General features: G+C 35.2%; 1 protein-coding gene across 1 annotated transcript; it reads right to left on the bottom strand.

The window, feature by feature from the left end:
- Positions 1-3,677: 3,677 nt before the first annotated feature.
- ITM2A (integral membrane protein 2A) lies at positions 3,678-11,694 on the bottom strand. Its single transcript, XM_081125090.1, has 6 exons — positions 11,232-11,694; positions 6,056-6,187; positions 5,285-5,482; positions 4,956-5,066; positions 4,591-4,741; positions 3,678-4,437 (listed from the first exon to the last, which is right to left on the bottom strand). Exons 1-6 carry the CDS (start codon positions 11,340-11,342, stop codon positions 4,349-4,351), a joined length of 792 nt encoding a protein of 263 aa, XP_080981216.1. The 5' UTR covers positions 11,343-11,694; the 3' UTR covers positions 3,678-4,348.
- Between the last annotated feature and the right edge of the window lie 14,280 nt (positions 11,695-25,974).

Raw genomic sequence — 25,974 nt, 5'->3', positions numbered from 1 at the left:
CGTTCTTAGCCTAATCTACTCTCATCTTTTGCTTGGAATATTGAAAAAGCCTCCTAACTGGTCTTACTTTCTTCCCATTTGTCCTGCTTTAATACATTTTTCTCACTGCAACCAAAGTGATATTTTAAAAATACCAATTTGTTCCCTTCTATGGTTCTGATTAAAGCCTTTCAATGGTTTCCTATTAAGAAATTCAAATTGGTAGTTATAGAATAGTCATGGGAATGTAAAGTACAACATAGGGAATATAATCAATAATATTGTAATAACTATGTATGGTGCCAGGTGGGTACTTGAAATATTGGGGGCACTATGCTGTACACCTGAAACTAATACAAAACAATGTTGAATATAAACTGCAATTGAAAAATAAAACTTAAAAAGAATAACAACAATTTTTATTACATAGTCTACAAAGTCTCCCATGATCTGGACTTTATTTTTCCAACTTCTTTTCATACAATTGTCTTTACTCAGTGAGCTCCAGTTCACTTTCTCCAACAACCACACTTCTTTCCTCAGATACCAGCTCCCACTTTCTTCTGACTGAAATGTTCTCCATTTATTTGCTTTATTTATACTACCCATCTTTCAGCTCTCAGTTCGAATTTTACATTCTCAGTTAAGACTTCATTAATAGTCCAGGATTGCCACCCTCCCCCATTCTAAGCTCTCATAAGCATTGTAAAATTTTTCTTTATAACTGAATAGTGTAATTATTTCAAAAAATAGGATTTCTCCTTCCAGGAGACTAGATGCTCAATGGGTGATGCCTATGTCTATTTTGCTCACAACTGTTCATATCCTCAATGCCTAGAATAATGCCTGACAAGTGAGCAAATGAGTGAACACATAAATTAATTCAGTCAATAATGGGTGGGTGGGTTAAGGGCTAGAGCGGAAAAATAGCACAAGTTATGAAAACCAAAACTGTGCTTCACATAGCATCTTTTAGACAGATGATTGCCCACTTTTGTGGCTCATACTGACCCTGGATTCTGAATGAGTAGACAAATAATGAGTTAGCTAAGTGTCTTTCACATATCAATTTCTCACAGGTTCCAGCATCTAATTTTTATTCAGTTACATTTTTAAGGCATCTGAGGTTCTTTTATTTTTCAAAATATTTATTAGTGGTGACAATTTATAAGAGTTGCAATGGGATTGCTAGCCTTGTGTTATTTCATACTGTAGCAACTAAGACTTTAGTTTTATGTTTTCATTTAGCCTCATTTACCAATATAATTTGATAAACAATGCATCTCACTGCATGGAACTTCCTTTAGGATCCTGTTCTTTTACATACTAGGTCTTTTTCTTGCTATTATATTCTTTATCTGGTATGAATGTCACCTTTAAAATTATTGTAAATTTGGCTCCAATTACTCTTCTGTTTTTGTTTGTTTAATTGTTTTCTCACCTATTTACAGTTCTGGATGAACCTTCAAGTGATTTGTCAAGTTCCAAAAACAATTCTTTTGGTCTTTTGATTGTAATATGGTAAAAACCAATAAATTTAACCGAGGAACAATTTGTCTACTTGTAATGTTCTTTCTTTCTCCTTCATTTGCCCAATCCTTCTTTTATAACTCTTAAGTTTTGTGGTTTTCTTCATAGTAATTCCAGACATTTCTTGCTTGGTGTTATTTTAAGTCTCTGTTGCTATTATTAGTAGAATATTTGTTTTACCTGAATTAACTTTTTAATTGTTTGTTAGTGATATAAAGAAAAATCATTGGATTTTGTTTATATTATACTAAATCTACTTATTGATTTTTAAAGCTTTTAAATTTAATTTATCTTTATTGTTGAAAGAATTACAGATGTCCCCTTTGTTTCCCAATAGGCCTTTACCACCCTATTGTCTGTGTCCATGGGTTATGCATTTATGCATATAAATTCTTTGGTTAATCTCCACCCCCTCCCACCTTCCCTCTGAAATTCCATGCTTCCATGTCACTGGATCTGTTTTGTTCACCAGTTTATTTTGTTCTTTAGAGTCCACATATAAGTGAGAACATGTGATATTTTTCTTTCTCTGCCTGGCTTATTTCACTTTAAAGTTTTCAGCTAATCCACTAGTGTTTTTATATAAAAATTATGGTAATAAACACAATTTCACTTCCATTAGTAAGTGATACTTATTTGTTTCACATTATTGCATTGACCAGAATGTCTAAAACAGTATTGAATAGCTGCAATAGCCAGCTTCCTTTCTTGGGTTGCACCATTATTCATGATGCCGAATACAAATTTATTAAGATAAATTTGTAAGAACTGTATCTCCAGTTTCTTAATTTTTATACATATTTTAAAATAAAGAATGGGTATCTAATTTTATCAAATTCTTTCTAAATATTCTCATTCTTTATAAAGAATCAATTTTTGAATTTTCCAGATACTGTTATTGTTTTTTCTAATTATAGTATCTTTTCCATTTTTTAAGATTTGTGTTATTATATTATTTCTAAAATCCTAAAGTTAAATATGTAGTTAATGGAATATATGCACCTCTATGTTCATTGTAACATTATTTATAATAGCTAAATTATGGAAGGAACCCAAGTGCCCATTAATAGATGAGTGGATAAAAAAGCTGTATTACATATATAAAATGGAATATTACTCGACAATGAAAAAGAATGGACTCTTACCATTTATAACAGCATGGATGGACCTAGAGATAATTATGCTAAGTGAAATAAGTCAGTCAGAGAAACACAAATAACACATGATTTCACTTATATGTGGAATCTAAGGAATGATATAAACAAACGAACAAAACAGAAACAGACTCATAGATACAGAAAACAGACTGATGGTTGCCAGATGAGAGAGGCTGGGGTACTGGGTGAAAAAGGTGAAAGGATTGAGAAGTACAGCTTGGAAGTTACAAAATAGTCATGAGGATGTAAAGTACAACCTAGAGTATATAGTCAATAATATTATAATAACTATGTATAGTACCAGTTGGGTATTGGAAATATCAGGGGAGCACTTTGTAAAGTTTATGATTGGTTAACCACTATGCTATACAACTGAAACTAATACCAAAAAATATTGAATATAAACTGTAATTTAAAAATTAAAAAAAAATTAAAAAGAAACAATTCTTTAAAAGGTAGTTAATGTGTTTTCTTTTCTAGAAAAGTATATTTAGGACTATGGATTTGAGTGAATACAATTTTGGGTACTGAAATTAATCAATAGTCACAACCAGCAAGAGTTCAATGATTTCACGAACAATTTTTAAACAAACACAAGAAAAAGAGTCTAGAGTATTGGCCCCCTTTCTATGAAGCTTGCACTCTTAGATAAGTGAGTAGTGGTCACAGCATGTGAAGCTATTAAAAGTCATCAATGTCTTGTCCTAAGTTAGTTCTTAGTGACCTACCATAGCTGTATATGGCTATTTTCTATGAAAAAAGTTTGAAATTGCTATGGAAGCTCTCACAAAAAGTTAAATTTACATGTAAGCCAATTATGGGGTATTTATAAAAGAGTACTTGATATAATATCAAAAAGAGTAAAATATATGATATTATAATTTTTAAATGGCGGAAGTGGGAGTAAGGGGAGAATTAAGCTCATAATTTTAGATCTATTGCAGGTACACCAAAGACAAAAAAGTAATGTTAATTGTTCACACTAAGTATACCTTTAGTGAGAAACAGTGGTTGAATGTGGTAAAATTTATTATAGGGTTGTAGAATTCATACAACCTAAATTTCTTGCAGCATTCAGGACTTCTACAGTTCTGTGGATTTCACAATACAGATATCAGTGAGAAAAAATCACTGCATTAGTGAAAATGATTTCTTTATGAAAATTTTTCACATATAAGTCATATCTATTACTGAGCACCTAACAGAAATGCAAAGATGTAATTTCTAAATTCAACAAAGTTGCACAAAATAAAACAACAACGATAAGATATTTGACATGCTTTACAAAAAATGGTCAAAAACAAATGTAAGTATTTAAATTTAAAAATGCTCTACCTTATGAATGAGTGAAGAGCTTACTTAAGAAAGAACACAAAGGATGGAATTTATTGTCAGGATACTAGCTGACATAATTCATGCTGTTTTCAGAAATCTAAACCCTAAAAGTTTATAAGAAAAACATAAGAATTATTTAATTTCAGTTGTAAACAAGCAATGCCAATTAAACTAAAAATTGACAAGAGCTTGTAGTCTTTAGTAGGGTTACCCCCCTTTCATTTTAGTATAAGAAACAGAGTAAATGCATGAGTAAATATCTTGAGTATCCCATACAATTTAATGTTGAAGTCATATTGCAAATTTCTGACTTCTTATTACTAAGAATACTCTTTTTTTGTTGCTTCTCACTCTTGACAGATCTTGGTCTCAACAATAAATTCGTTGGGGAAATGTCTAATCTTCCAGCACTTATCAATGGCACGTTTATTGAAACCTGTGAGGAAAGGCACACCAAAAAGTGGCTGTTAGTTTTTTGTGTGTAATGGAAAACATATCTAGATTTGCTCTCCACTTTTCCCCTTACTCCACCCTCACTCTCCTTCAGTGTCCCAATAACACAGGGTGAAGGAAAGAATAAATTGCTTACCCAGCAATAGGTCTCTTCTACGAAGGCGGAAGGACTTGCGGTTGTTGCAAAGTTGATAAATAAAGATGCCAAGGTTACTAACATCATGAATCTCCTCCACAGCAACCAAGTCTTCACGAACCACGTAAGTGTGAGGTAGGTATTTGCCACTCTAAAAATTTTAAAAAAGACTAAAGTGAGAAATCCTTGAAAACACTTTTTGAAATAAATGATTTTTAGAGCAGTTTTAGGTTCATAGCATATTTTTTATTTGAAAATTATTTCAATGAAATGGAATGTTTTGGCTCAAATCATTATTTTTTTTAAAAAAGAAGCAAAATTATTTGGAAATGCTTATATAAAAATTTGACATCTCAAATACATACTGCCAGTTTGCCAAAGAACTCCACCAGATTTTTTGGAGGCATAACAATGGAGGTATTGAGAGGCATCAGATAGCAGTTCCCCAGCAGCAAGTCCAGGTAAGCAGTCATGCCCTGTTAGGGAATGGGGAAAAGGTATCAATGCTGCAGATTTTCCTAATACCGTTAGAACAAACAGTTATATTTGTTCAAAATCAACTGCTGTGTTTTTAATAATGAACAAAAAAAACTTTGCTGCAAAAAATTTATATTTATGAACAGATTTAATATTTACCAATGAACTAAGAAAAAAATAGAAAATTCACGAATACCTATAAGAATGAGAAACTCACCTTTTCAAAGTCATGAATAATTGCTGCAGGGTCACTATCAGAGAAACTGGGGACAGGCACATCAATGATGGCAATGTTGTCATCCTCTCTAATATCAGCCTCCTCAGTCACAGGCAGGAAGTAGGGCTCTCCCCCTTGAAGGGAATTTTCTGGGTCCTCAGAATCAAAGAAGCACATTTCTCCATGATAGATGGTACTCTAAAAGACAGAAAGGAAGAATTAAAACCTTCTAATATGCAACATCATGACTTTTCAATAATTTCTCATGGTAATATCAATTCATTGTGCCATTTGACAAGGTGAGGACTGTTGTTTTTTTTTCCTATTTATTGAATTTATTGGGATGACACTGGTCAAAAAATTAGACAGGTTTCAGGTGCACAATTCTACAATACATCGTCTGCACATTGCATTGTGTGTTCACCATTCCAACTCAAATCTCTGTCTGTCATTTATCCTCCTATACCCTCCTTCCCCTCCACCCACCTCCCTCACCCTGGAAATCACTGCACTGTTGTCCATGTCCATGAGTTTTTTCTTTTTTTCTTTTCCTTTTTGCTCAATCCCTCCAACCTCTCACCTCCACCCAGAAGGTGAGTACTGTTGAGTACAGTTATCACCATGAAGAGTAATCAATTTAATAAACTAAAGGTAACTTGAAAACTTTCCCTAAATTTTCATTTCTCTGGTAAAGAACACAAAATTATTTAAGTTGCTACTAAATGTATAGCAATTAGCAATCCAAATTATAAGAATTATAATTATTATTACCTTGGGCATGAAGTACTTATAAATGCAGGCTCCACCAACAATAAGTCCTGCCAAGATGAATGAAAGGCCTAAGAGTGTAAGCATGCATCTCCCAGAGGAGCCCTCTTTTTCCTGGGTAACAACTCGAAGCTCCTATTTATTAAAAAGCAAAAACAAAAAACAGATTGCACTTTTAGGCACATAGTTGTTATTGTGTACAATATACCTCTCTTGAAACCCAAGTTACTTTTTTTTTTTTAAATCCTCACCTTAAGATATTTTTTCCATTGCTTTCAGAGAGAGTGGAAGGGAGAGGGAGAGAGATGTGAGAGAAACACATTGATTGGTTGTCTCCTGCAAGTACCCTAACTGGGGCCAGGGATCAAACTTGCAACCAAGGTACATGTCCTTGCCCTGAATGGAACCCAAGATGCTTCAGTCCAAGGGCCAAAGCTTTATTATTTTATTTTATTTTATTTTATTTTATTTTATTTTATTTTATTTTATTTTATTTTTTTAATATATCTTTATTGATTTCAGAGAGAGGAAAGGAGAGGGAGAGAGAGAGAGACAGAAACATCAATGATGAGAGAGTCATTGATCGAGCCCGCAACCTGGGCATGTGCCCTGGCCTGGAATCGAACCCTGATCGCCTGGATCCTAGGTCGACGCTCAACCGCTGAGCCACGCCCAGCCTGGCAGGGCCAAAGTTTTAACTACTGAACTAAAACCGGCTAGGGTAGAACCCAAGATATTTTTATTTATTTATTTATTTATTTATTTATTTATTTATTTATTTATTATTTTTTTAATTTTATTTTTGTTTAAAATATTACAGATGTCCCTTTTTCTCCTCAATGACCCATTCCATCCCGTTCCTTCCCCCTCCCCAGTCCCTGTCCCCACCATTGTCCATGACCTTGGGTTGTGTATATCTGCATATAAATTCTTTGGTTACTCTCTCCCCCTCCACTCACCCACCCTCTTCCATCCCTCTGACATTCATCAGTCTCATCTATGCTTCCATGTCATTGAATCTATTCTGTTCATCAGTTTATTAAGTTCTTTAGATTCCACGTATAAGCAAGATCATGTGATATTTGTCTTTCGCTGCCTGGCTTATTTCACTTAGCATAATATTCTCCAGATCCATCCATACTGTCCCAAAGGGTACCAGATTCTTCTTCTTTACAACTGCATAGTATTCCATGGTGTAAATGTCCCACAGCTTTTTTATCCACTCATCTACTGATGGGCACTTGGGCTGTTTCCAGATCTTAGCTATTGTAAACTGTGCTACTATGAACATCAGGGTACATGTATCCTTTTTGATGAATGTTTCAGGATTCTTAGGATACATTCCCAGAAATAGACCCGCTCCATTATGGTCAGTTAATATTTGACAAAGGAGGCAAGAGTATCCAATGGAGTAAGGACAGTCTCTTCAATAAGTGGTGCTGGGAAAATTGGACAGATACATGCAAAAGAATGAAACTAGACCACCAACTTTCACCATACACAAAAACAAACTCAAAATGGATAAAAGACTTAAATGTAAGTCACAAAACCATAAAAATCTTGGAAGAAAACATAGGCAGTAAAGTCACAGACATCCCACGTAGTGGACTTTTCACTGATACATCTCCTAGGCCAAGATATTTTTAGATGTCAACTTAGCTTAAAAAATTTTCAAGACAATTTCCGATGCTTAACAGATGTGAAAATCTCTAATTATATTTATCTTCCTTCTGGCTTTTCCAAACCCAAATATAAGTATAATATAGAGTTATTTCAAAATACTTCTAGAATCAGCTGAAATAACTATTTATTTTTGGATTGTTATTCTCTTTAAATAAATGGAAGTTGTTACTTTTGGGATTTGTACAGTGATATAATCACTAACTTTCAGGCATACAATTATGTTTCTTTATTATTTTTTAGAAATCAACTTTGTTTGTCAACTTAAAAGTGAATTAATATCCTTTGATTTATTAACTGATTTTCAGAAATCTATTTTTTAAATTAAGTTCTATAGGAAGGGTTCTATAAGGAAGGTATATGCCATTTTCTCCTATTTCAGAAATTAAAATATTGATGGTGATATACATTTCATAATGTTCCTAATTTTAATGAAAAATTAAGTTTCCTAATGTCACTCAATGTTCTATATTTGTGCATTGCATGAATGAAATAATGTTTTCCAAGTTCTGGGTAAAACACTAGATTCTAAAGTACAGCATTTGTCATAGTGAGATTAAAAGCTCTGTGTGTAACAGTGACTGTAAAATTCTGTTAAATTCATAATTTGTTTAAGAATTGGAACAAGAAAGAACCAAAACAAATGAGTAACCAATTAACTGTACTCTTCCCAGGGAGTGGACCAAGGAGTCCTCCAGTCACATTCTTATATGTCACAATATGCCCAGAAATGTTATTACACAAGGGTAGAATAAATGAAGTCAGAAATCTAGTAATTGGTAATCAGAGACTAAATCATGCAGACTGGTATGTAAATAGAATTGTTTCAAGTTTTTCAGACCATTAACTTTATTCTTTTTTATTTTTAACCCTCACTGGAGGATATGTTTATTGATTTTACAGAGAGAGGGAAGAAGAAAGAGAGAGAAACACTGATGTGAGAGAGAAACGTCAGTGGGTTGCCTCTTGTACAAGCCCTGACCTGAGAGCAAACCCACAACCAAGTTATGTGCCCTGATGGGGAACTGAACCCACAACATTTTTGGTGTACAGGATGACATTAGCTCTATTCCATGACAACTACTGTAATATATAGGGCCTGATTAACTTTCAATTAATGGTGAAAATAAATGCATGGATTCTCAGGAGAGGTAATCATTTGATAATTTGTCAAGCAATGATTTTTGTTTTAAATTCAAAGAAATTTGGTATTCACATATTCTTACCTAAATTTATTTAAAATCAAACCTGCCATTAATAGTCTAGAAACTTTGAAGGCTTTTCTTTTTCCTAATAATTTTCAGAAATTTTAAATTATTTTTATTTAAAAATCTAACCTAAGATTAGCATTACAAGATAGAACTATATATTATGATTGTGAATTACTGTAATCTAGAGCAAAAGTATTAGAAATTATATTTTGGATGATTAAATTGAGGTCCAGAAAGATTGAATGACTTAGCTATAAGTAACAAAGTGACTTAATTTGAAATTCTCAGAGAAATGAATTCCTTTTATTTCCTTGTCACTGAGATATGAAAAGAGCAATTTGCACTGCAAATTCATTTCTCCTTCCAGTACTTCATGGCATTTTTTAATTAAGCAAAGTCTAAGTAGTAGAGTCTCAATTTCATAAAATTTCCCACCATGCTAGGAATAAAGATTTATTTTCATTTAAGTTTGTTGAGCTTCAGGGTGGTGCAGGTTGTCATTTACCATAGCTAATTTCTTTCTGAACTGTATTTTAAAGTTATGACTGCTGACCTACTATTTTGTTGTGCTCAATCTCTGATGATCTGATTAATACATCAGAATATAATTTGTCAAATATTAAATCAATGTCCTATAGTGGCCAGATCAGAATCCTGTGGGAGCTTCTCCAACATCTATCAGAGAAATATAATTGTAGTGAAGATGCTCATTTTTGTTTATTCCTCATCACACCACAGGCCTGGCAGAAGTAGTACTTCCATATTAACTGAATCCAATTACAAGTCATGAAGTTTCGGTGGTGAGGGAAAAAAGGAATTACTGTGTGGCTATATTTAACTACTGACATCTAATTAGATCTCCCAAAAATTTGACCATGTTTCACTTACAAAGTAAGGCAATTACATATTTGACCTGTCATTTAATCAAAACCTCAACAATGCAAGGGGGTGCAACTTTTGATTTCTGAAATACTAATTCACAAAAGCTAGCTTGATTGCTGGAATAAATATTGAAAGTTTCCGTGATAAAAATTCTGCATAAACACATTAGCATTTCAAATTGTGTGCATAATAAGTTTTACCACATGGGTTCTGGATTCACTCAAAGTACTTTTCAGATCTCCACTCTGAGCACAAAAGTTAAAACTTTATGGAGAGAACAAGACAAGTTAGGACAGATCTGCAAATTTCAATACTGTACAGATGTTATAGAAGAAGAAAATACAATTCTGCCTTTTAACATTGAGATTTTACTGAGGAAAAGGAGGAATAGTTTACAAACCCTGAAAACATGTTAGATTTTTAAAAGAAATATAAATTTGACCAAGTAAATAATGGTTAACATTTTTTAGGGGGGTAACTTCCCCAGTTCCTGGCAATGCTAGAAGCTAAAATTACAAGGTTGGACCTGTGACAGATCTCTCTATGGGGGAGGAGAGCTAGAGGGGATATTGCTCAATAAAGAAGTACTAAAAGAAAAAAAAAATTTAAAAAGAAAACCCTCAAAAAATTTTTTTATGCAAGAGTGGTTTTATTGTTTGTTTGTTTGTTTGGAAATATCACTCTGAAAACTTACAAGACTCTTGTAGTAAGAGGGCACAGTGAACATCCCAAATTCTAACGAAAACCAACCTAAATTTTGACAGCTCCTAGCAAATGTTTAACACTCCTTATGTATGACCAGGGAGAAACTGAAAATACACAAGGATAGACACAAACACACACTTCCGCAACATATCGCTTCCTCATAGGAGCCCTTGGTCCACCCCACAGCACCCCTGCAAACATTCATTAATCCTAGAAATACTTATATACACAATCAAAGGGAAAAAAGAAGAGTTAAATCTCTTGCCCTTGATGACTCTGTCAGTTCCGACCCTATAGAAGCTGTGTGGGTCCCTGGAGCTGGGGACTGGGCTGTGTGCCTCTCATTGATCCCCAGCCCCTTACATGTTCCCCAGGAGAAAGTGACATTGGGTCCCAGGGGTTCTCCTCAAACTTCCTCCAACATTGCTCCTATACGTACAGCGTGAGTTGGAACTGAAGGAACCTGCCAAGGCCTGAGGGATGCTAAGGGGTGTGGGGCACAGCAAGCAGAAGGTGGAGAGATTAGACAGATCAGGGACGACTGGACAAACCTCAAAGACAGCACAGAAGGGACTTCTCTGGAGCGCAGGGGCAGCTTTCATTTTGTCTTCTATCACTTTCCCCTTTCTTTCCCCCTAAACAACCCCTTTCCCACTGTCCCGACCCTAGAAGGCAGTCAGGAGTGAAGTGGGGACCGATACCTTGCCGGTCAGGATCTGAGCTCGGACCGTGCGGCTTACAAGGGCCTCCACGTCTTGCCGTGCCTCCTCCTTTTGCACAGCGGTCGGTGTGTTGAAAGCGATTTTCACCATGGTGAATCTTCTGGCTGCGCGGTAAGGCGCGGCTCGAATCAACGTCCTGGGCTGCAGGTTGGAAAAGGAGAAGATCGCGCTAGCCCTAGTAGCACCTACTTTCTCCCTCCTTTGCCTTCTGCTGCTGCAAGCCCAAATCTGGGGATACTTATGATGCAGTCTCAAGCTGGGTGGGAGATCGTGGGCGGGCACAGGGAGGGGCCAAGGGAGGAGCGGGATGGAGTCCAAGTGCTGGGATCGGAGTGGGGGTTGTCTGTGAGGGAAGAGGAGAGCCCCGTATCCTGTTGGGGCTACACTGCCTCACCTGCACTCCAGGCAAGTGCCCACCCACTCCTTGCTCCCTCAGATAAGAACAAGAGAGAAGGAACTCTGCTTGTCCGGTCTTTCTGCCTCTGTCCAGGTCACAATAGCCTCTGACCCTTGATTCTGTTCTCCCAAACTCAGGCCTGGACCCCGGTGGGGCCGGGAACTCTAACTTGGCAGAAACCCAAGCTTTCTCAGCTCTGCACGCACCCAGATCCCAAAAGCACAGTTCCATGACTGTTCTGTTCCTTTATAATACCTTCCCTCTAAAGAACACTTAGAAGCCAGTTTATAGTTACTTGGTTTCTTCTCTCAAGAATTTTTTTTTTCTTTCTTGGCATTTGTTTTGTAATTTTAATTTCCCAAATTACAATAATGCTAAATCAGAAATATGCAACCTTTGCCTCCTCCAATTCCCATTTTGCAGGCAAGACATGATGAGACACAGAAGAGGGTGGAAAGCTCATAGTGAATCCCTGAAATAATCCAGATCTTTTCACACTCCCAGGTCAGGGAAACCAGAGTAAGAATTCAGCCCAGAGCTTGTTTCTTTTCAGCCATCAGCTTTGAAAACTGCAGGAAAAAAAGCAGGGTTATGAATGTACCTATGTGTTTAGGGATGTGGAAGTGTGGGTAGAGAATACAGAATTTAGCTAGATGCTAACCCAGCTCTGGTGGGAAACAAACAATAATCTCAAAGGGTCTGAGTTATAAATCATTATTGGAACATTTACATGTGCAGCTAGTGTAATCATGCTATTTTTTCACAATCAGTTCTCTCTGATTAGTGACATTAATAGAGAACCTCACCATGTAAAATTCATGTTTTGGAGGTTGATGACTGGGGCTGGTAGTGGTAAATAGTTTATAAATAGTCCTGCTGCCTACACAGTAGAGTGGTCTCTTGCATGAAAGCAGTAATACTTACCCCCCCCAAAAAAAGAATCCAGCTTGTGCTAGAGAATCCCCCATCTACTCATATACTTATTAAAGGGATTTGAATATAAGAGTCACCACCCATCTGTCCAAGAAATTCCAGATGGGAATTTTTCCCACTGATGTTACTCTGAAACCCATGGCCTGTTTCCACTGTGGGAGATTTTTGAAGACAGCCTTCATTTTCTTGGATAGGTCACAAATGGGAAGGTAGATGGAAGGGAACAGTGGGGAGCCTGTGCTTTACACAGGGCCAGATGTTTGAGTTTGTTTAGAAACATTGGCATCTTATATTTTTTCACTTATCTTTGTTCAAGTCTGGCCATTATGATTTAACATTAAGCAGGCAACCTTTAGTGTAGGCTGAGGAAATCTCAACATCCTAGGATGCTTCTCTTTACAGGTACCTACTCTTTTCCATCACCTTTGTGACATAGCTTAGAGTATGTGCTCCACTCTGGCCCTGTGATACACACCACACAGTTGGCCAAGTAAATCGTTTCTCCTACACATTTACCTACAAAGTGTAAGGTGCTAGTTGGGATGGTAATGTATTATCTTAGTGTATCTCCCCTGAAAGGAGGTTGGACAGAAGGGGCATGGAGTATTTTCATTTTTTCAGATGGATAGACCCAAACTCTGGTAACAACCAATGGACTATATGATTAAATGCTAAGTATGTGATATTGAGCAAATCACCTCATCTCCTTGTGCCACAATTTCTTCCCCAGAAGAATGGTGCAATATTTTCATCCTATTGCTGTGAGGATCACTTAGGATAATGCAGGAGGAAACATCAAATATAAAAAGGATAGGAGAGTAAAATGATTGGTTACCCTAGGATTCTTATTTTAGTCTGTAACATACCCATGTTTCAAGGTTATAAGAACTATCTATTTTTTAAATCCTTCAATTATTTGTTAGCTTCTAGAGCTTCTTAAGACCAGATATTGGAGGTCAGTCTTCTGAAAACAGTCACATAAATAGGCATCTAACTTCTCTGATGGATTTTGAAAAATTTGGCCATCTCCTGTTTACTTATGCCATGTTCTTTTAAGAATGTCATCAATACCTAAGTGCCTTTGCTGCTGTTGAACATGTGTGATGCAGGACATAAGTTAGCAGTTACAGCTCGTACTCTCTCGATATACATAAGGAATACTGTGTTAGAATCATAGAGTAACAACAACACCCATTGTTAGTGTTCTGAATTTTTTTTTTTAAATTTCAAAATATAATGTGCTACTTGTTCATTGGGCTGAAACCAATAGTGAACATATTTCCATCTACTTAGAAATGGTTCTCATTAGTTAAGCTCTCTCTTGTACTCTCTCTTTCCCATCAACAGCTTCTTGTTTCTTAGAATCAATTTCTCTCCATTTCTTGTATTTGAGAACTGTTAGGATCTGGCTGCCATGCTGATTTCAGTTCACATTGTTAATCATGTCTGAATTCTCACCATTCAAGTTTATAAATGACTCTCCTATTCTCACATACCAGATGATGACTAAATTATCACAACTTCTGCTAAATGGAACATGGCGTGTAATTGGATGCCAAGCAACAATGCAAACTCTCTTTGGATGATCTGAAATTACCAAATATTTAATCACACAAAAATAAGGCTTTTAGTGTTATCTGTGATACCATTAATTAATTAAATCATTTATTTATTCATCAAATATTTACTGAAGATCTACTGCCTTGTGCTGTGATTAGCTGTGGGAATATAGTGGTAAGCAAAGCAGACACAACTTTGCCCTTACATAGCATATCACAATTGCACCCTTGGCAATGATGTATTTGTCACAGTTTCTCCAGTTTTTGTAGAGGGAGCACTGGTCTTGTGCTGTGGAGTGGGATATGGCAATTTTATAAAGTAGCAGAGTAGTTCTCCCCACAAACAATGGTACTAGGAACGTTTAAATTCCTAGCTATGTTTAAAATGTTTAAAACAGCCTAGCTAACCTACAATGGCTTCAGATCCAGCATTCTATTTAAAAAGATTAGTCTGAAAGCAAGTTGGATTGGAAAACCAGTTAGGAGGCATATTCCATCCAGGAGGCATATTCCAAGAGGTGGTGGAATACATTGATGATTTCAGTGTTTAAAATAAAGGGACCCGCCCGGTCGGGAGTGGCTCAGCGGTTGAGCGTGGACCTAGGATCCAGGCAATCGGGGTTCGATTCCAGGTCAGGGCACATGCCTGGGTTGCGGGCTCAATCAATGACTTTCTCATCATTGATGTTTCTATCTCTCTCTCCCTCTCCTTTCCTCTCTCTGAAATCAATAAAGATATATTTTAAAAATAAATAAATAAAATAAAGGGACCTTCCAGAGATATTTTAGAGCCACACTTCACAAGGTCTGAGGCAGGAATAAATCATATGGAGAAGAAAAATTAGAGAAAAATAATCCTGTTTTGAGTAACTGGGAATGCAAAATTGGGAAAATGATGGTGTTCTTGATAACAATTCTAAACCTTTGTTGAACAGGTCATAAGCTAGATTTCTGTGATAAATCAATTAAATTGATTATGTCATTTAATCTTTACTACCACCCTGTGAGGTATTATTATATCTTCCATTTTATTGATAAAGAAACTGAATTTCCAAGAGGTTAGATGACTTGCCTAAGATCAGATTCTAACCCAGGTGGTCTGATTCTAGTATTTATACTCTTAACCGCTATATTGCCTGGCTGCTACTAAAATAAATGGGAACGTCAAGAAGGAGGTTGGCTTGAAAACAGGGAAAATAATAAGCATATTCTGTAGAGAAATGAAGCACGATTCCCTGCCTATATTGCAGATTCCTGCCTAGCACTTTGTTCAGGACTAACATTTGACACCCTTTTAAAACTTTACTGGCCATAGGCTACTCATCTTAAAGCACATTTCCCCTGAGTTGTGCAGTTGCTTTTATTGGCAGAGAGACAGACAGGGAGAGCTGTCCAACCATCTGCTTCTGGTATAATTCCAAGAGTTTGGTTTTAATATTTAAAGAGCCAGGTCATTTTCTATATCCACTATTTCCCTGGGTATGTAGCATAGCCCTAGGAACATAGCTAGGGCTCCTCACACAAAGTAATAGAGAACAACTCACTTTCTGAAGTAGATTTTTGGTTCTTGACTCCATTTAAGGTTTTCTTTGTAGGCTAGTAAGCTATGATAATAGAAGGATGCAACATTTACTTAAATATAAGAATAGATTTCAGTCTCTCTCTACAGTAATGTGGTCTTATGGTCAAGGTTAAGAGGAAGTTTTGACATCTTAATTTATAAAAATCACTTTTTTAATTTTATTTAGGGCAACTTAAAAATCTAGTAAAATCATTTGCACTTTCAAAGCACTTTTTCTAAATTGTGAAAAAATTATTACCTTGTTGCAGAATATCTGGGAAATTTTTAAAACAGAGTTATGAATCAATACCTGAACATGTCTTACCTGATCAAACTTTACAGAAAGTTCCAGTCTTGAGTAATACAAGGGAGAAATTCAAGTCTATCTCCAGGAGTGCTTTTGAGAATGTCTAATTGGTTCAGTTGCTCTGTAATATATTACTAATTAAGTAATAAGATGTATTTTTTATTTTAGAGTTATGTTCCTATTCAATGAAAGCACAAACATTTTCATTTTCATTAACGATTGTTAAACCAGATATTCTTTTTGCTCAGTGTTTAGTTTCTTTGGTAGCTCAACATACTCTGCTCTTAAAGTTTAGTCTTAAAGAACACATAATCCCAAATTGTTTTATGACACATGAATCAACTTGATTGTTTTTGAAATGCAATTTTGTTTTTGATTTTGATTTTAGTATTTTTTAGGTTAACTCCAATGTATTCGCATTCTGAAGCATTTAATTTTTTCAAAGCATGATGGCATATTGTAAATATTGAGCCCAAAAGAGAATACACAACAAGGAATGCTCTAAGTTAGATTGTTGTCAGGTCAATGGCACAGTCAGGCCCCCAAATTAAGTCAGATCATGTTTGGAAAATCCTGGTCGACAATTTCCTAACCCAAACTCAAGGTCCATTGAAAGTGCTGCTTTTATTTTAGTGTTGTTGCCATATTTCTATACTAGTGCGAAAAGAAAGTCTTGCATAAAGGAACACTATAGTGTGTGACAGTTTCTGTATAGTTTGGCATCAACACATCGATTATATTCCTGACTTGCAAGTTAGAGTAATTATCTTCTGGGAATTTTAATATTTTTGTTTCAACAAATTAAATTTGTAATTACTTCTACCATGTTGAGAAGAATCTTATGTAAAAATATTGGCTACATAGTCTGGGGAGGAAGGTGTCACTTCTGCTGTTTTGTTTATGTTGCAGTTAACACAAAACAAGTGCCGTCTTTCCTCACATTTGGCATTGGGGTTTATAATATAAAAGACTCAACAAAATAGGGTAGATTAGAATAATGGCATTTATAAATAGAAATAGCTAGTTAAACAAATGTCAACAATCGTTATAAATAAGGAGAATTTTTTCCTTCCCCCACTATGATGTTACTCATTGACCTTTAAGCAATGAGAAGAACTTCTGTTTATATGGACTATGAAATGCTTAATTCTCCAATTCTGTCAACTTTGCAAGGGTATCTCATCCTGGTGTATTCTTATTTCGTCTCCCTTTCAGCACCCTTTATTGGTTGAAACTTTTAGTCCACTGACATTGGTATATTATTTGTTAGTTTATTTATGAAGAACTTGAGAATAAATCAATTCTCAATTGATGCCAAGAATTTCTATTGAATAACTATGAGACATGCACAGAAAATAAAAATGCATGTATATTTAGAAGTGACACAGTAAGTCAGTCAAGTATATTTCATAGAATTCTGAACATGGATAATTCTAGGAAAAGGAAATGATGACTGATTAACAATAATATCTAACAAATACTATGATGAATGTCCTGAGATTGTGGGCAGAGTAAGATTCTACCATTTATTCAGCAATTTCTTCCAAAGACAACTCTGCCAGAAAAAAACATTTGAATTCCAAATCTGCACCCCAAATAGAGCCAGAAATCTTTCCCTAGCAGTTCAAAGCAAAAGTACCTATAATTGTTTATATAGGGAATTTAAAGAAGCCAAAAAAGTATCCCAACAAATCAACTAAGCACATAATTTGTTTTCTCTGTGTATGTTTTAATAAGCATATTCTCTTGAGACTAGTTTCTCTAAATCACACTACCATCTTAAACATCCAAAAAAGATTTAATGGAATTTTCCAAAGCACGTCTATTATACTTTGTGTATTGATGGTGTACAGCATATGATAGTGAAGTTCTTCTCATTACACACTTCACCTTAAGCTAAAGCAATATTGACATTGCTCTTATTCCTTAGTCCTTACTAGTATCATCTTCATTTTTGTGTTTTCTATGTGTAAGGGTGTCTGTGATGTTTGTACCTCTGGCTTGCCTGTCTGGTGGAAGAAGGGCTAAACTAGTTTTAAGGACAAATCAAGTTCCTGTGCTTTTGCAGTGACTGAGAGTGATTCTGGGACTCACATTTGCTAAGAAAGAAATGATAAGCTTGTATGACATACTATTAAAACAGTGTCTTTGTTTCTAGTCAATTTCATATATATCTATCTTTTACATTTATGAGCCTCTACCTCACCTTTGAATCCTTGCCATTGTTTAGTCCTTTACCTGTTACAAAGAGAAGGCTCAATAAAATTATTGAGTTGAACTGAACCTGACGTTCATAGGCAAGCAGTCAAATTGTAAACATCATTCAGCAAAGAGATGGGACCAACTCTGTCTCTTCTGTTCATACACTCAGAATTCCCACATAGACTTTTTTCTTTCAGAGATACTCATGATTCCATGAGTTGAAATGTATTTTTAAAACTTGATGAGACAATACCTGATATATAGTGCACCTTGCCTTGGAACCATGCAGCACCTTCAGGAAGTATTAAGTACAACCATCTCCTTGGAGATAGGTACACCGCAAAAATCTGTTCACCCATTAAGTCTTATTTCCTCCATGATCCTTTCTTAGAGCACAGTTCTCCCATTCTTTGACCACCATCAACACTAACTTCATATACTCTTTCTTCTGTTGTCTCATGCCACTGTATGTGACTGTGTTGAATTTCCCTAACTATATTATATAGTATTTCTAAAGAGCGAGGCCTGAGTCTCATGCTTTATAGCTCCACAGTGTCTACCATGAGCCTGAACAAATACTTAGTCAGTGTTCAACTAGACTCATTGATTGTATTAGTCATTAACAACTACTTCTCTTTGGGAAGAAAGAGGGAGCAAGTAAGTGGAAAATTAAGGGGGCATTATATTGCCTTTACAGTCTCATGCCTTCAATCTACTGATTAACAAATCTTCAGTAATCTTTTTTATATGCCCAACTATGTGATATTTACAAAATAGAGAAATATAAGAATGGTGTCATCTCTAAAGTTGTTTAAAGTCTTCTGCAATAGAAAATTAATATTTCATCGGTATAAAATGACATCAGTTTTACATTCCTTACTTCATTTGATCCTACTAAGGCTTTTATATTCATCATGGCAGAGCTTATCAACTTTCAACCATTTTATTTACAACCAATACACTTTTGAGAATGTGAGTGATTTCGGTTTGACAAATGGATTTACTGATATGCCCCTTCTCCTAAATTTAATTGAACCCCTGGAAGGTCTACCACATAGGGGAAACCTGCCCCAGACCAGACCGAATGCACACAACCTATGGCTCTGAGATCCAAGAAGGAAGAAATGCACTCCTAGATTCATCAGTAGAGGTGAAACTTAGTGCTCTCATGGTAAGGAGGAAATATGGGTGGATGAGGGTGAAAGGCAGGAAGTTCTTTTTTAGGCAATTCTACCTCTATGTGGAAGCAGAAGCATTGAGAAATAAATGTTTATTTCTAACACCTACCTCATAGTTTATTTTTTAAACTTTTATCCATGAAGGTATACTTGACATGCAACTTTATGTTAGTTTGAGGTGTGCAACATAATGATTTAATATTTGTGTATTGTGAAATGATCACCATAAGTCTAGTTAACATCTGTAACCATACATAGTTACAGATTTATTTCCTATGATAATTTTTAAGATCTACTGAACAGCTTTCAAATAATCAATACAGTATTATTAACTATAGTTGCCATGATGTACATTGCATTCCCATGACATTTATTTTATAACTGGAAGTTTGTACCTTTTGAATCCCTTTACCTATTTCCACCACCCCCACATTGCACCTCTGGAAACCACCAATATGTTCTCTATATCTATGAGGTTGTGTGTGTGTGTGTGTGTGTGTGTGTGTGTGTGTGTGTTTTAGATTCCACATGCATGTAAGATCATAAGTTTAATTATCTTTCTCTGTCTAACTTATTTCACCTAGAATAATGCCCTCAAAACTCATCCATATTGTTGCAAATGGCAATATTTTCTTCTTTTTTATGGCTGAGTATCTCTCCATTATATCAATATAAATAGATATAGATACTGATATAGATATCTACATATAGATACATATATCACATTTTCTTCATTCATCTCTTGATGGACGATTAAGTTGTCTCCATATCTTGGCTATTGTAAATGATACTGCAAAGAACATGGAGGTGCATATAATTTTTGGAGGTAGTGTTCTTGATTTCTTAAGGATAATTACTAGGAAGTAGAATTGCTAGATCACATGGTAGTTCTACTTTTAATTTTTTGTGGAACCTCCATATTATTTTCCATAGCAGCTACACAAATTCACATTCCCACCAACCGCACACAAGGATTCCTTTTCCTTCTCATCATCTTTGACATTTGTTATTTGTTGTCTTTTTGATAATTACCATTCTAATAAGTGTAACGTGGTATCTATTTTTGGTTTTAATTTGCATTTCTCTGATAATGGGTGATGTTGAGTGTATTTTCATGCCTATATGTCTTCTTTAGAATAATATCTATTCAGATTCTCTACCCATTTTAAAAATCATATTGTTTGTTTTTTTGGTGTTGAGTTGTATGAGTCTCTTATATTTTTTAATATTAACCCCTTATTAGATATATGATCAGCAAATATTTTGTACCATTTAGTGGGTTGTCTTTTCATTTTGGTGATGGTTTTCTTTGCTGTGCATAAACTTATTAGTGTGATGTAGTTACACTTCTTTATATTTACTTTTGTTGCATTTCTTTTTGGTGTCAAGTCCAAAAAATCATTGCCAAGACCTATGTCAAGGAGCTTACCACCTATGTTTCCCTCTAGGTGTTTTATGGTCTCAGGTTTTATTTTCAACTCTTAAATCCACTTTGAATTAATATTTGTGTATGATATAAGATAGTGGTCCAATTTCATTATTTTGCATGTGGCTGTCCAGTTTTCCCAACATCACTTTTTTAATAGATTGTCTTTACCTTATTGTATGTTCTTGTGTCCTTTGTCAAATATTAAGTGATCATATATGTGTGAGTTCATTTCTGGGCTCTCCATTCTAATCCATTGATTTATGTGTCTTCTTTAATAACAATTCCATACTGTTTTGATTACTATACCTTTGCAATATAGTTTGAAATCAGGGAGTGTGATGCTTCCAGCTTTGTTCTTCTTTCTCACGATTGCTTTGGTTGTTTGATGTCTTTTGTTATTCCATAGAAATTTTAGGATTGTTCTTTCTATTTTTGTGAAATAAGCCATTGGAATTTTGCTGGAGACTGCACTAAATCTGTAGATTGCTTTGGGTAGTATTGTTATTTTAATAATATTGTTCATCCAATCCATGTGCTCAGAATTGGAATATCTTTTCATATATTTGCATCTTGTTCAATTTACTTTATCAATGTTTAGATTTTCCACCATCTTGGTTAAATTCATTCTTAGTCATTTTGGTCTTTCTGATGCAATTATAAATGGGATTATTTTCTTACTTTCTCTTGCTGATAGTTCATCATCAGTGTATAGAAATGCAAGAACTTTCATATATTGATTTGTGTCTGTAAATTTACTGAATTTATTTATTAGTTTTAAGAAAAGTTTTACTGTACAGTATTTAAGTTTTTCTATATATTATATAACATGACCTGCAATAGTGACAGTTTTACTTTATTTACAATTTGGATGCCATTTATTTATTTACTTATTTATTCATGTATTTTTCTTAATTGTTCTGACTAAGACTTCTAATACTATGTTGAATAAAAGTGTCAAGAGTGAACATTTTACCTCCTTTTGACTAGTGACGAAAAAGAGGTTCTGAAGGATTGCTCACAGTCATGCAACCAGGATGTGGAAGAGCTTGGGCTGGAACATAGGTCTCTTAACTCTAAGTTTAGTTTTCTATCCCCCACGACATGCTGCCTTAGGCTGCAACAGATGTCCCCTGCCTTTCACCACCAGTATCACATATCATCTGTAGCAGTCTGAAAATATGACCTCTAGTACTTGCCATTTGAGGCCTTCACCTCACAAAGGGATTTTATGTAAACCAATACTAATACCATGAAAATGTCTAAAGCAGACCATGAGAAAGGTTTCTAAGAGAAATTTCACATATGAACATGAGAACACTTTTCATTATAGCATAGCTATGCATAGCATCAGTAGTCAAGACAATGTTTCTTGGTTTAAATATTGCTGGATTTATCAAGAATAAAACCAATAATATCTTGGAAGAAGGACCCAATTAGCACTCCTTATCTCTGTCCAATCTTTGAGGCAGTCTAAAGTAAAGGTTATAAGCACAAACATAAATCTTCCCCAGAGGTTTCTAAGCAAACTTTCCCTGATGTTTCATAGGCCAGACTGCATCTACTCATTCTTAAGTCAATTATTGACAAGGAGAATGAATAGAATTCCCATGATTGGTTTAGTCTATAAACATTTACTCTTGTCTGAGGGGAAAGCAGGTTTTGGGGGTGAACAAAATTGAGTTTTTTGTAACTATGAAGAAGGAGAATCACTATAAAGTAGGTAACTAATAATACTCACATAGTTCTTTCCAGAAAAAAATATATAAACATTATCATCAGTGAAATCCTTTCAAGTCTTATTAGTGTATTATTGAAACTTTGGGGGTCTTCAAAGCAGAGAAACTATTTAGAAATCCTTTTAGATGTCAGCTTTAGATCTTTGCTTTTGTAAACAAACCACTCTCAATGTAGTAATGCTAATTTTATTCAACCTAAAATGCTTTGGTTAGCCCAGGTGGGCGTGGCTCAGCGGCTGAGCATCGACCTAGGATCCAGGCGATCTCGGTACGATTCCCGATCAGGGCACATGCCCAGGTTGCAGGCTCAATCTCCAGTCGGAGGCGTGCAGGAGGCAGCCGATCAATGACTTTCTCACCATTGATGTTTCTATCTCTCTCTCTCCCTCTCCTTTCCTCTCTCTGAAATCAATAAAGATATATTTTTTTAAAAAATTAAAAAAATAAAATGCTTTGGTTCTTCAATTAATCAGTCTTTGGGATTTTTTTCCTACAAATACAGCTACAAAAAAATAAAAATTAAAAATACAGGCTCAGGTACAAGACTGAGGAAATACAGTTTTGTTGGGCTTCAGAAAAAAAAGGTCAAATAAGCCTTGGTCCGGTGGCTCAGCTGATTGGAATGCCATCACATACACAAAAAGGTTCTGAGTTCATTCCTGATCAGGGCACATATCTAGGTTGTGGGTTCAGTCCCCAGTTGGGGAGCATATGGGAGGCAACCGATAGATGTTTCTCTCTCACATTGATGTTTCTCTCTCTCTCAGGCTCCTTCTCTCTCTCTCTCTCTCAAACACATTCTTGGGTGAGGATTGAAAAATTTCCAAATATGCTTTCAGATTTGAATTTTCAGCAATTTTAGCCAAATGAAATCTCAAGTTTGGATTCTGCAGCAGTCATTTTTAAAAACGTTTCTTAAATTATTTTATAAACCCTTTAACAATGTGGAATTTTGATCAAGTTTTCTTGTTTGTTTGTGTTTTTTTTTCTTGAATGAAGAACTAGTGCTTTATTAACATCTATAATTAAAACTACAAAATGCTCTATTTGGCTTTAAATTCAAGAGATATCAGTTTTATTTCTAAAAGTGGTACCACTCCAACTATCTACAGGTAAGATATTCTATTCGTGTTTAATTTCATAATCCAGAAAAGATAAGTTTGCTCTTATTCGTGGTTCAAATTACATAGCTTAATGTGAAATCTCCACCTTTAGCTTTAAGAGGAGTAAAGTGAAAAAACAAGTTGAGTGACAAGCAATTCAGTTGGGACCAAATCCCCCAAAGACTCACAATGCTTTCTGTAAAACAGATCATCCAGCTTGGCATAAGAACATTTCTACCAAAATTAGGTGGTATCAAAGCTAAGACAGTCTTTGTGAGTGGAGATTTAACTACATTAATATTAAAATAAGACCTTTGTACAAGCTGATAAATTTAAATTTGGAAGTGAATAACTGAAACCTGCTAGTAGGAGTCCAGATAATACTGACAGCCCAGATTTAAGGGTTTCTAATGAAAACAGGTACTATCCTTTTAGTATGAATTCTATGACTTTGCACAGGCCAGTATTCAACTGGTAACAAAATTATGGGATGAATAACAGGTTACTCTTGTGATAGCTTACCTATTAATTGGAGGAAAAGTACCTTGTAGTATTTTCAGCATCTTCTTTTGGATGGACAAATTGCTGGGACAGAACAGTGGATTTAGGAAGATTCCAAAGTCAATAATGGAAGTTAGAACATGTAAGAAAAATGTCAGAGGACTGAAACAATAGGAAAAGGAGGTCATCATTAAATAGGTCTGAGAGTAATCCAAGAGGACTAGCTACCTGTATAATTTATGCTTTTTCAATCTGCACGTCAACTGAAGAACAAGATCATAGAAGGGTTACCAATAAGCCTGCCTTGATGTTATTTTACTACATTTCAGCTACTTAATTTATCTTTAAAAAAAACTTTAGAGAATAGACTGAAACCTCCTGGTAGACTATAAGTCATTTAATAGTAGGACCAAGGAACTAAGGAACTTTTCACTTTTTTAAGTTTTGTCTCATTAAACCATAACACCCTTGTTTTCCTTTTGACTTTGAAGCCTCATGCCTAATCCAAAAATTAAACTGCTTTCTTTGTAACTCATTTAGGAAATAATACTTTTATCAGAAAGTTAGTGGCTTTTTTCCTTTACATAAAGGGAGGGTGGGAAAAGTAGATTTATAGTTGATCATATGGAAAATAATACAATCATTAATAAATAATAATACAAAAATAAACTATTTCAAGTACTCACAACTATAAACTTACTTTGCCCTTTCTTGTATATTTACCATTAGAACACCTTCCCACCTTTCACCAACACCCAACTTAGCAAATCTTGATTATTTACTGACATTCATTAGAACACTAGAGTCATGTCTCTCGGTGAAAATTGTTGGCTTCAAGGCAAAATGAAATCTAAGTTTCCCCTTTTTTCCTCCTTCTTTCTTTAAACATATCTTAAGGAGGAATCATCTCGCTTCCCCCTTTTCTTTCAAAGCTTGCTTCTCTTTGGCTTCCCCCACCTCCACACTGCTTGCCTGGGGAGTGCATAGAGTAGGCTTTCTTCTCCTGTACACAAGCCTTATTTCAAGCTTTATTTAAATCACTGAGGGCTCTAGCAGGATTCCAGGCCTCCTTCCCAGTCTCCATTTGCATTTTAAGCAGCTTTGGCAGTTGTGATGAGGAGCTCTCCTTCAGAACTACAGGCCTTTGTATTTGCTTGTGAGACTTATACTTGATGGTTGTTCTCTCTGAATATAGACTCTGATATTGAGCGACAGGCCTGGGCCTTGTATTATTTTTCATATATGCTGCTCTTTCCTTTATGGCAAGAGTCAGCAGAGCTAAACCTGCTCACAACTGTATGACCTTAAACTTATAAAGAATGTGTTTGCTTAGTAATGAGGAATTTTCAGTTTTCTCAGTGTGTACTTTCTTTTAGAAAAGCTGGAAGCAGATGCTTCAGTTTCTCTACCATCCTCCTGCTTGCTCCTTGCTGACTGCCTGATATTAATCAATGTTATTTCTTTAAAGGGTGTAAAAGAAAGAGATTTGGATTCAAAAGTTTAAGTTAGGAATTTTATCAGCTCCCAATTACATGAAAGAAAAATCCAAACCCCAAACTAAAAGTATTGATATGATTAAACATCTATATAAATGACAAGATTATCATTACAAATATATTTGTGCCTTCCTATTGGACCCCTAAAGAAAGACACTATCAAAATAAGTATGTTTTAAGGATTTGTTCTTTTGAAAACAAACAGAAAAAAAATGAGGCCTCATAGAATCATAAAATGTCAGATATGGAAGGGACTTCAAAGTTTGGTTCAACTTCCTCTCTGGCTGCACAGTAAAGTGCCTTGCTCAAAGATCACAGTT

The sequence above is a fragment of the Miniopterus schreibersii genome, assembly GCF_964146895.1.
Source record: "Miniopterus schreibersii genome assembly, chromosome: X".
NCBI classification, from domain to species: domain Eukaryota; kingdom Metazoa; phylum Chordata; class Mammalia; order Chiroptera; family Miniopteridae; genus Miniopterus; species Miniopterus schreibersii.
This window is presented reverse-complemented; position numbering and strand designations above follow the sequence as displayed.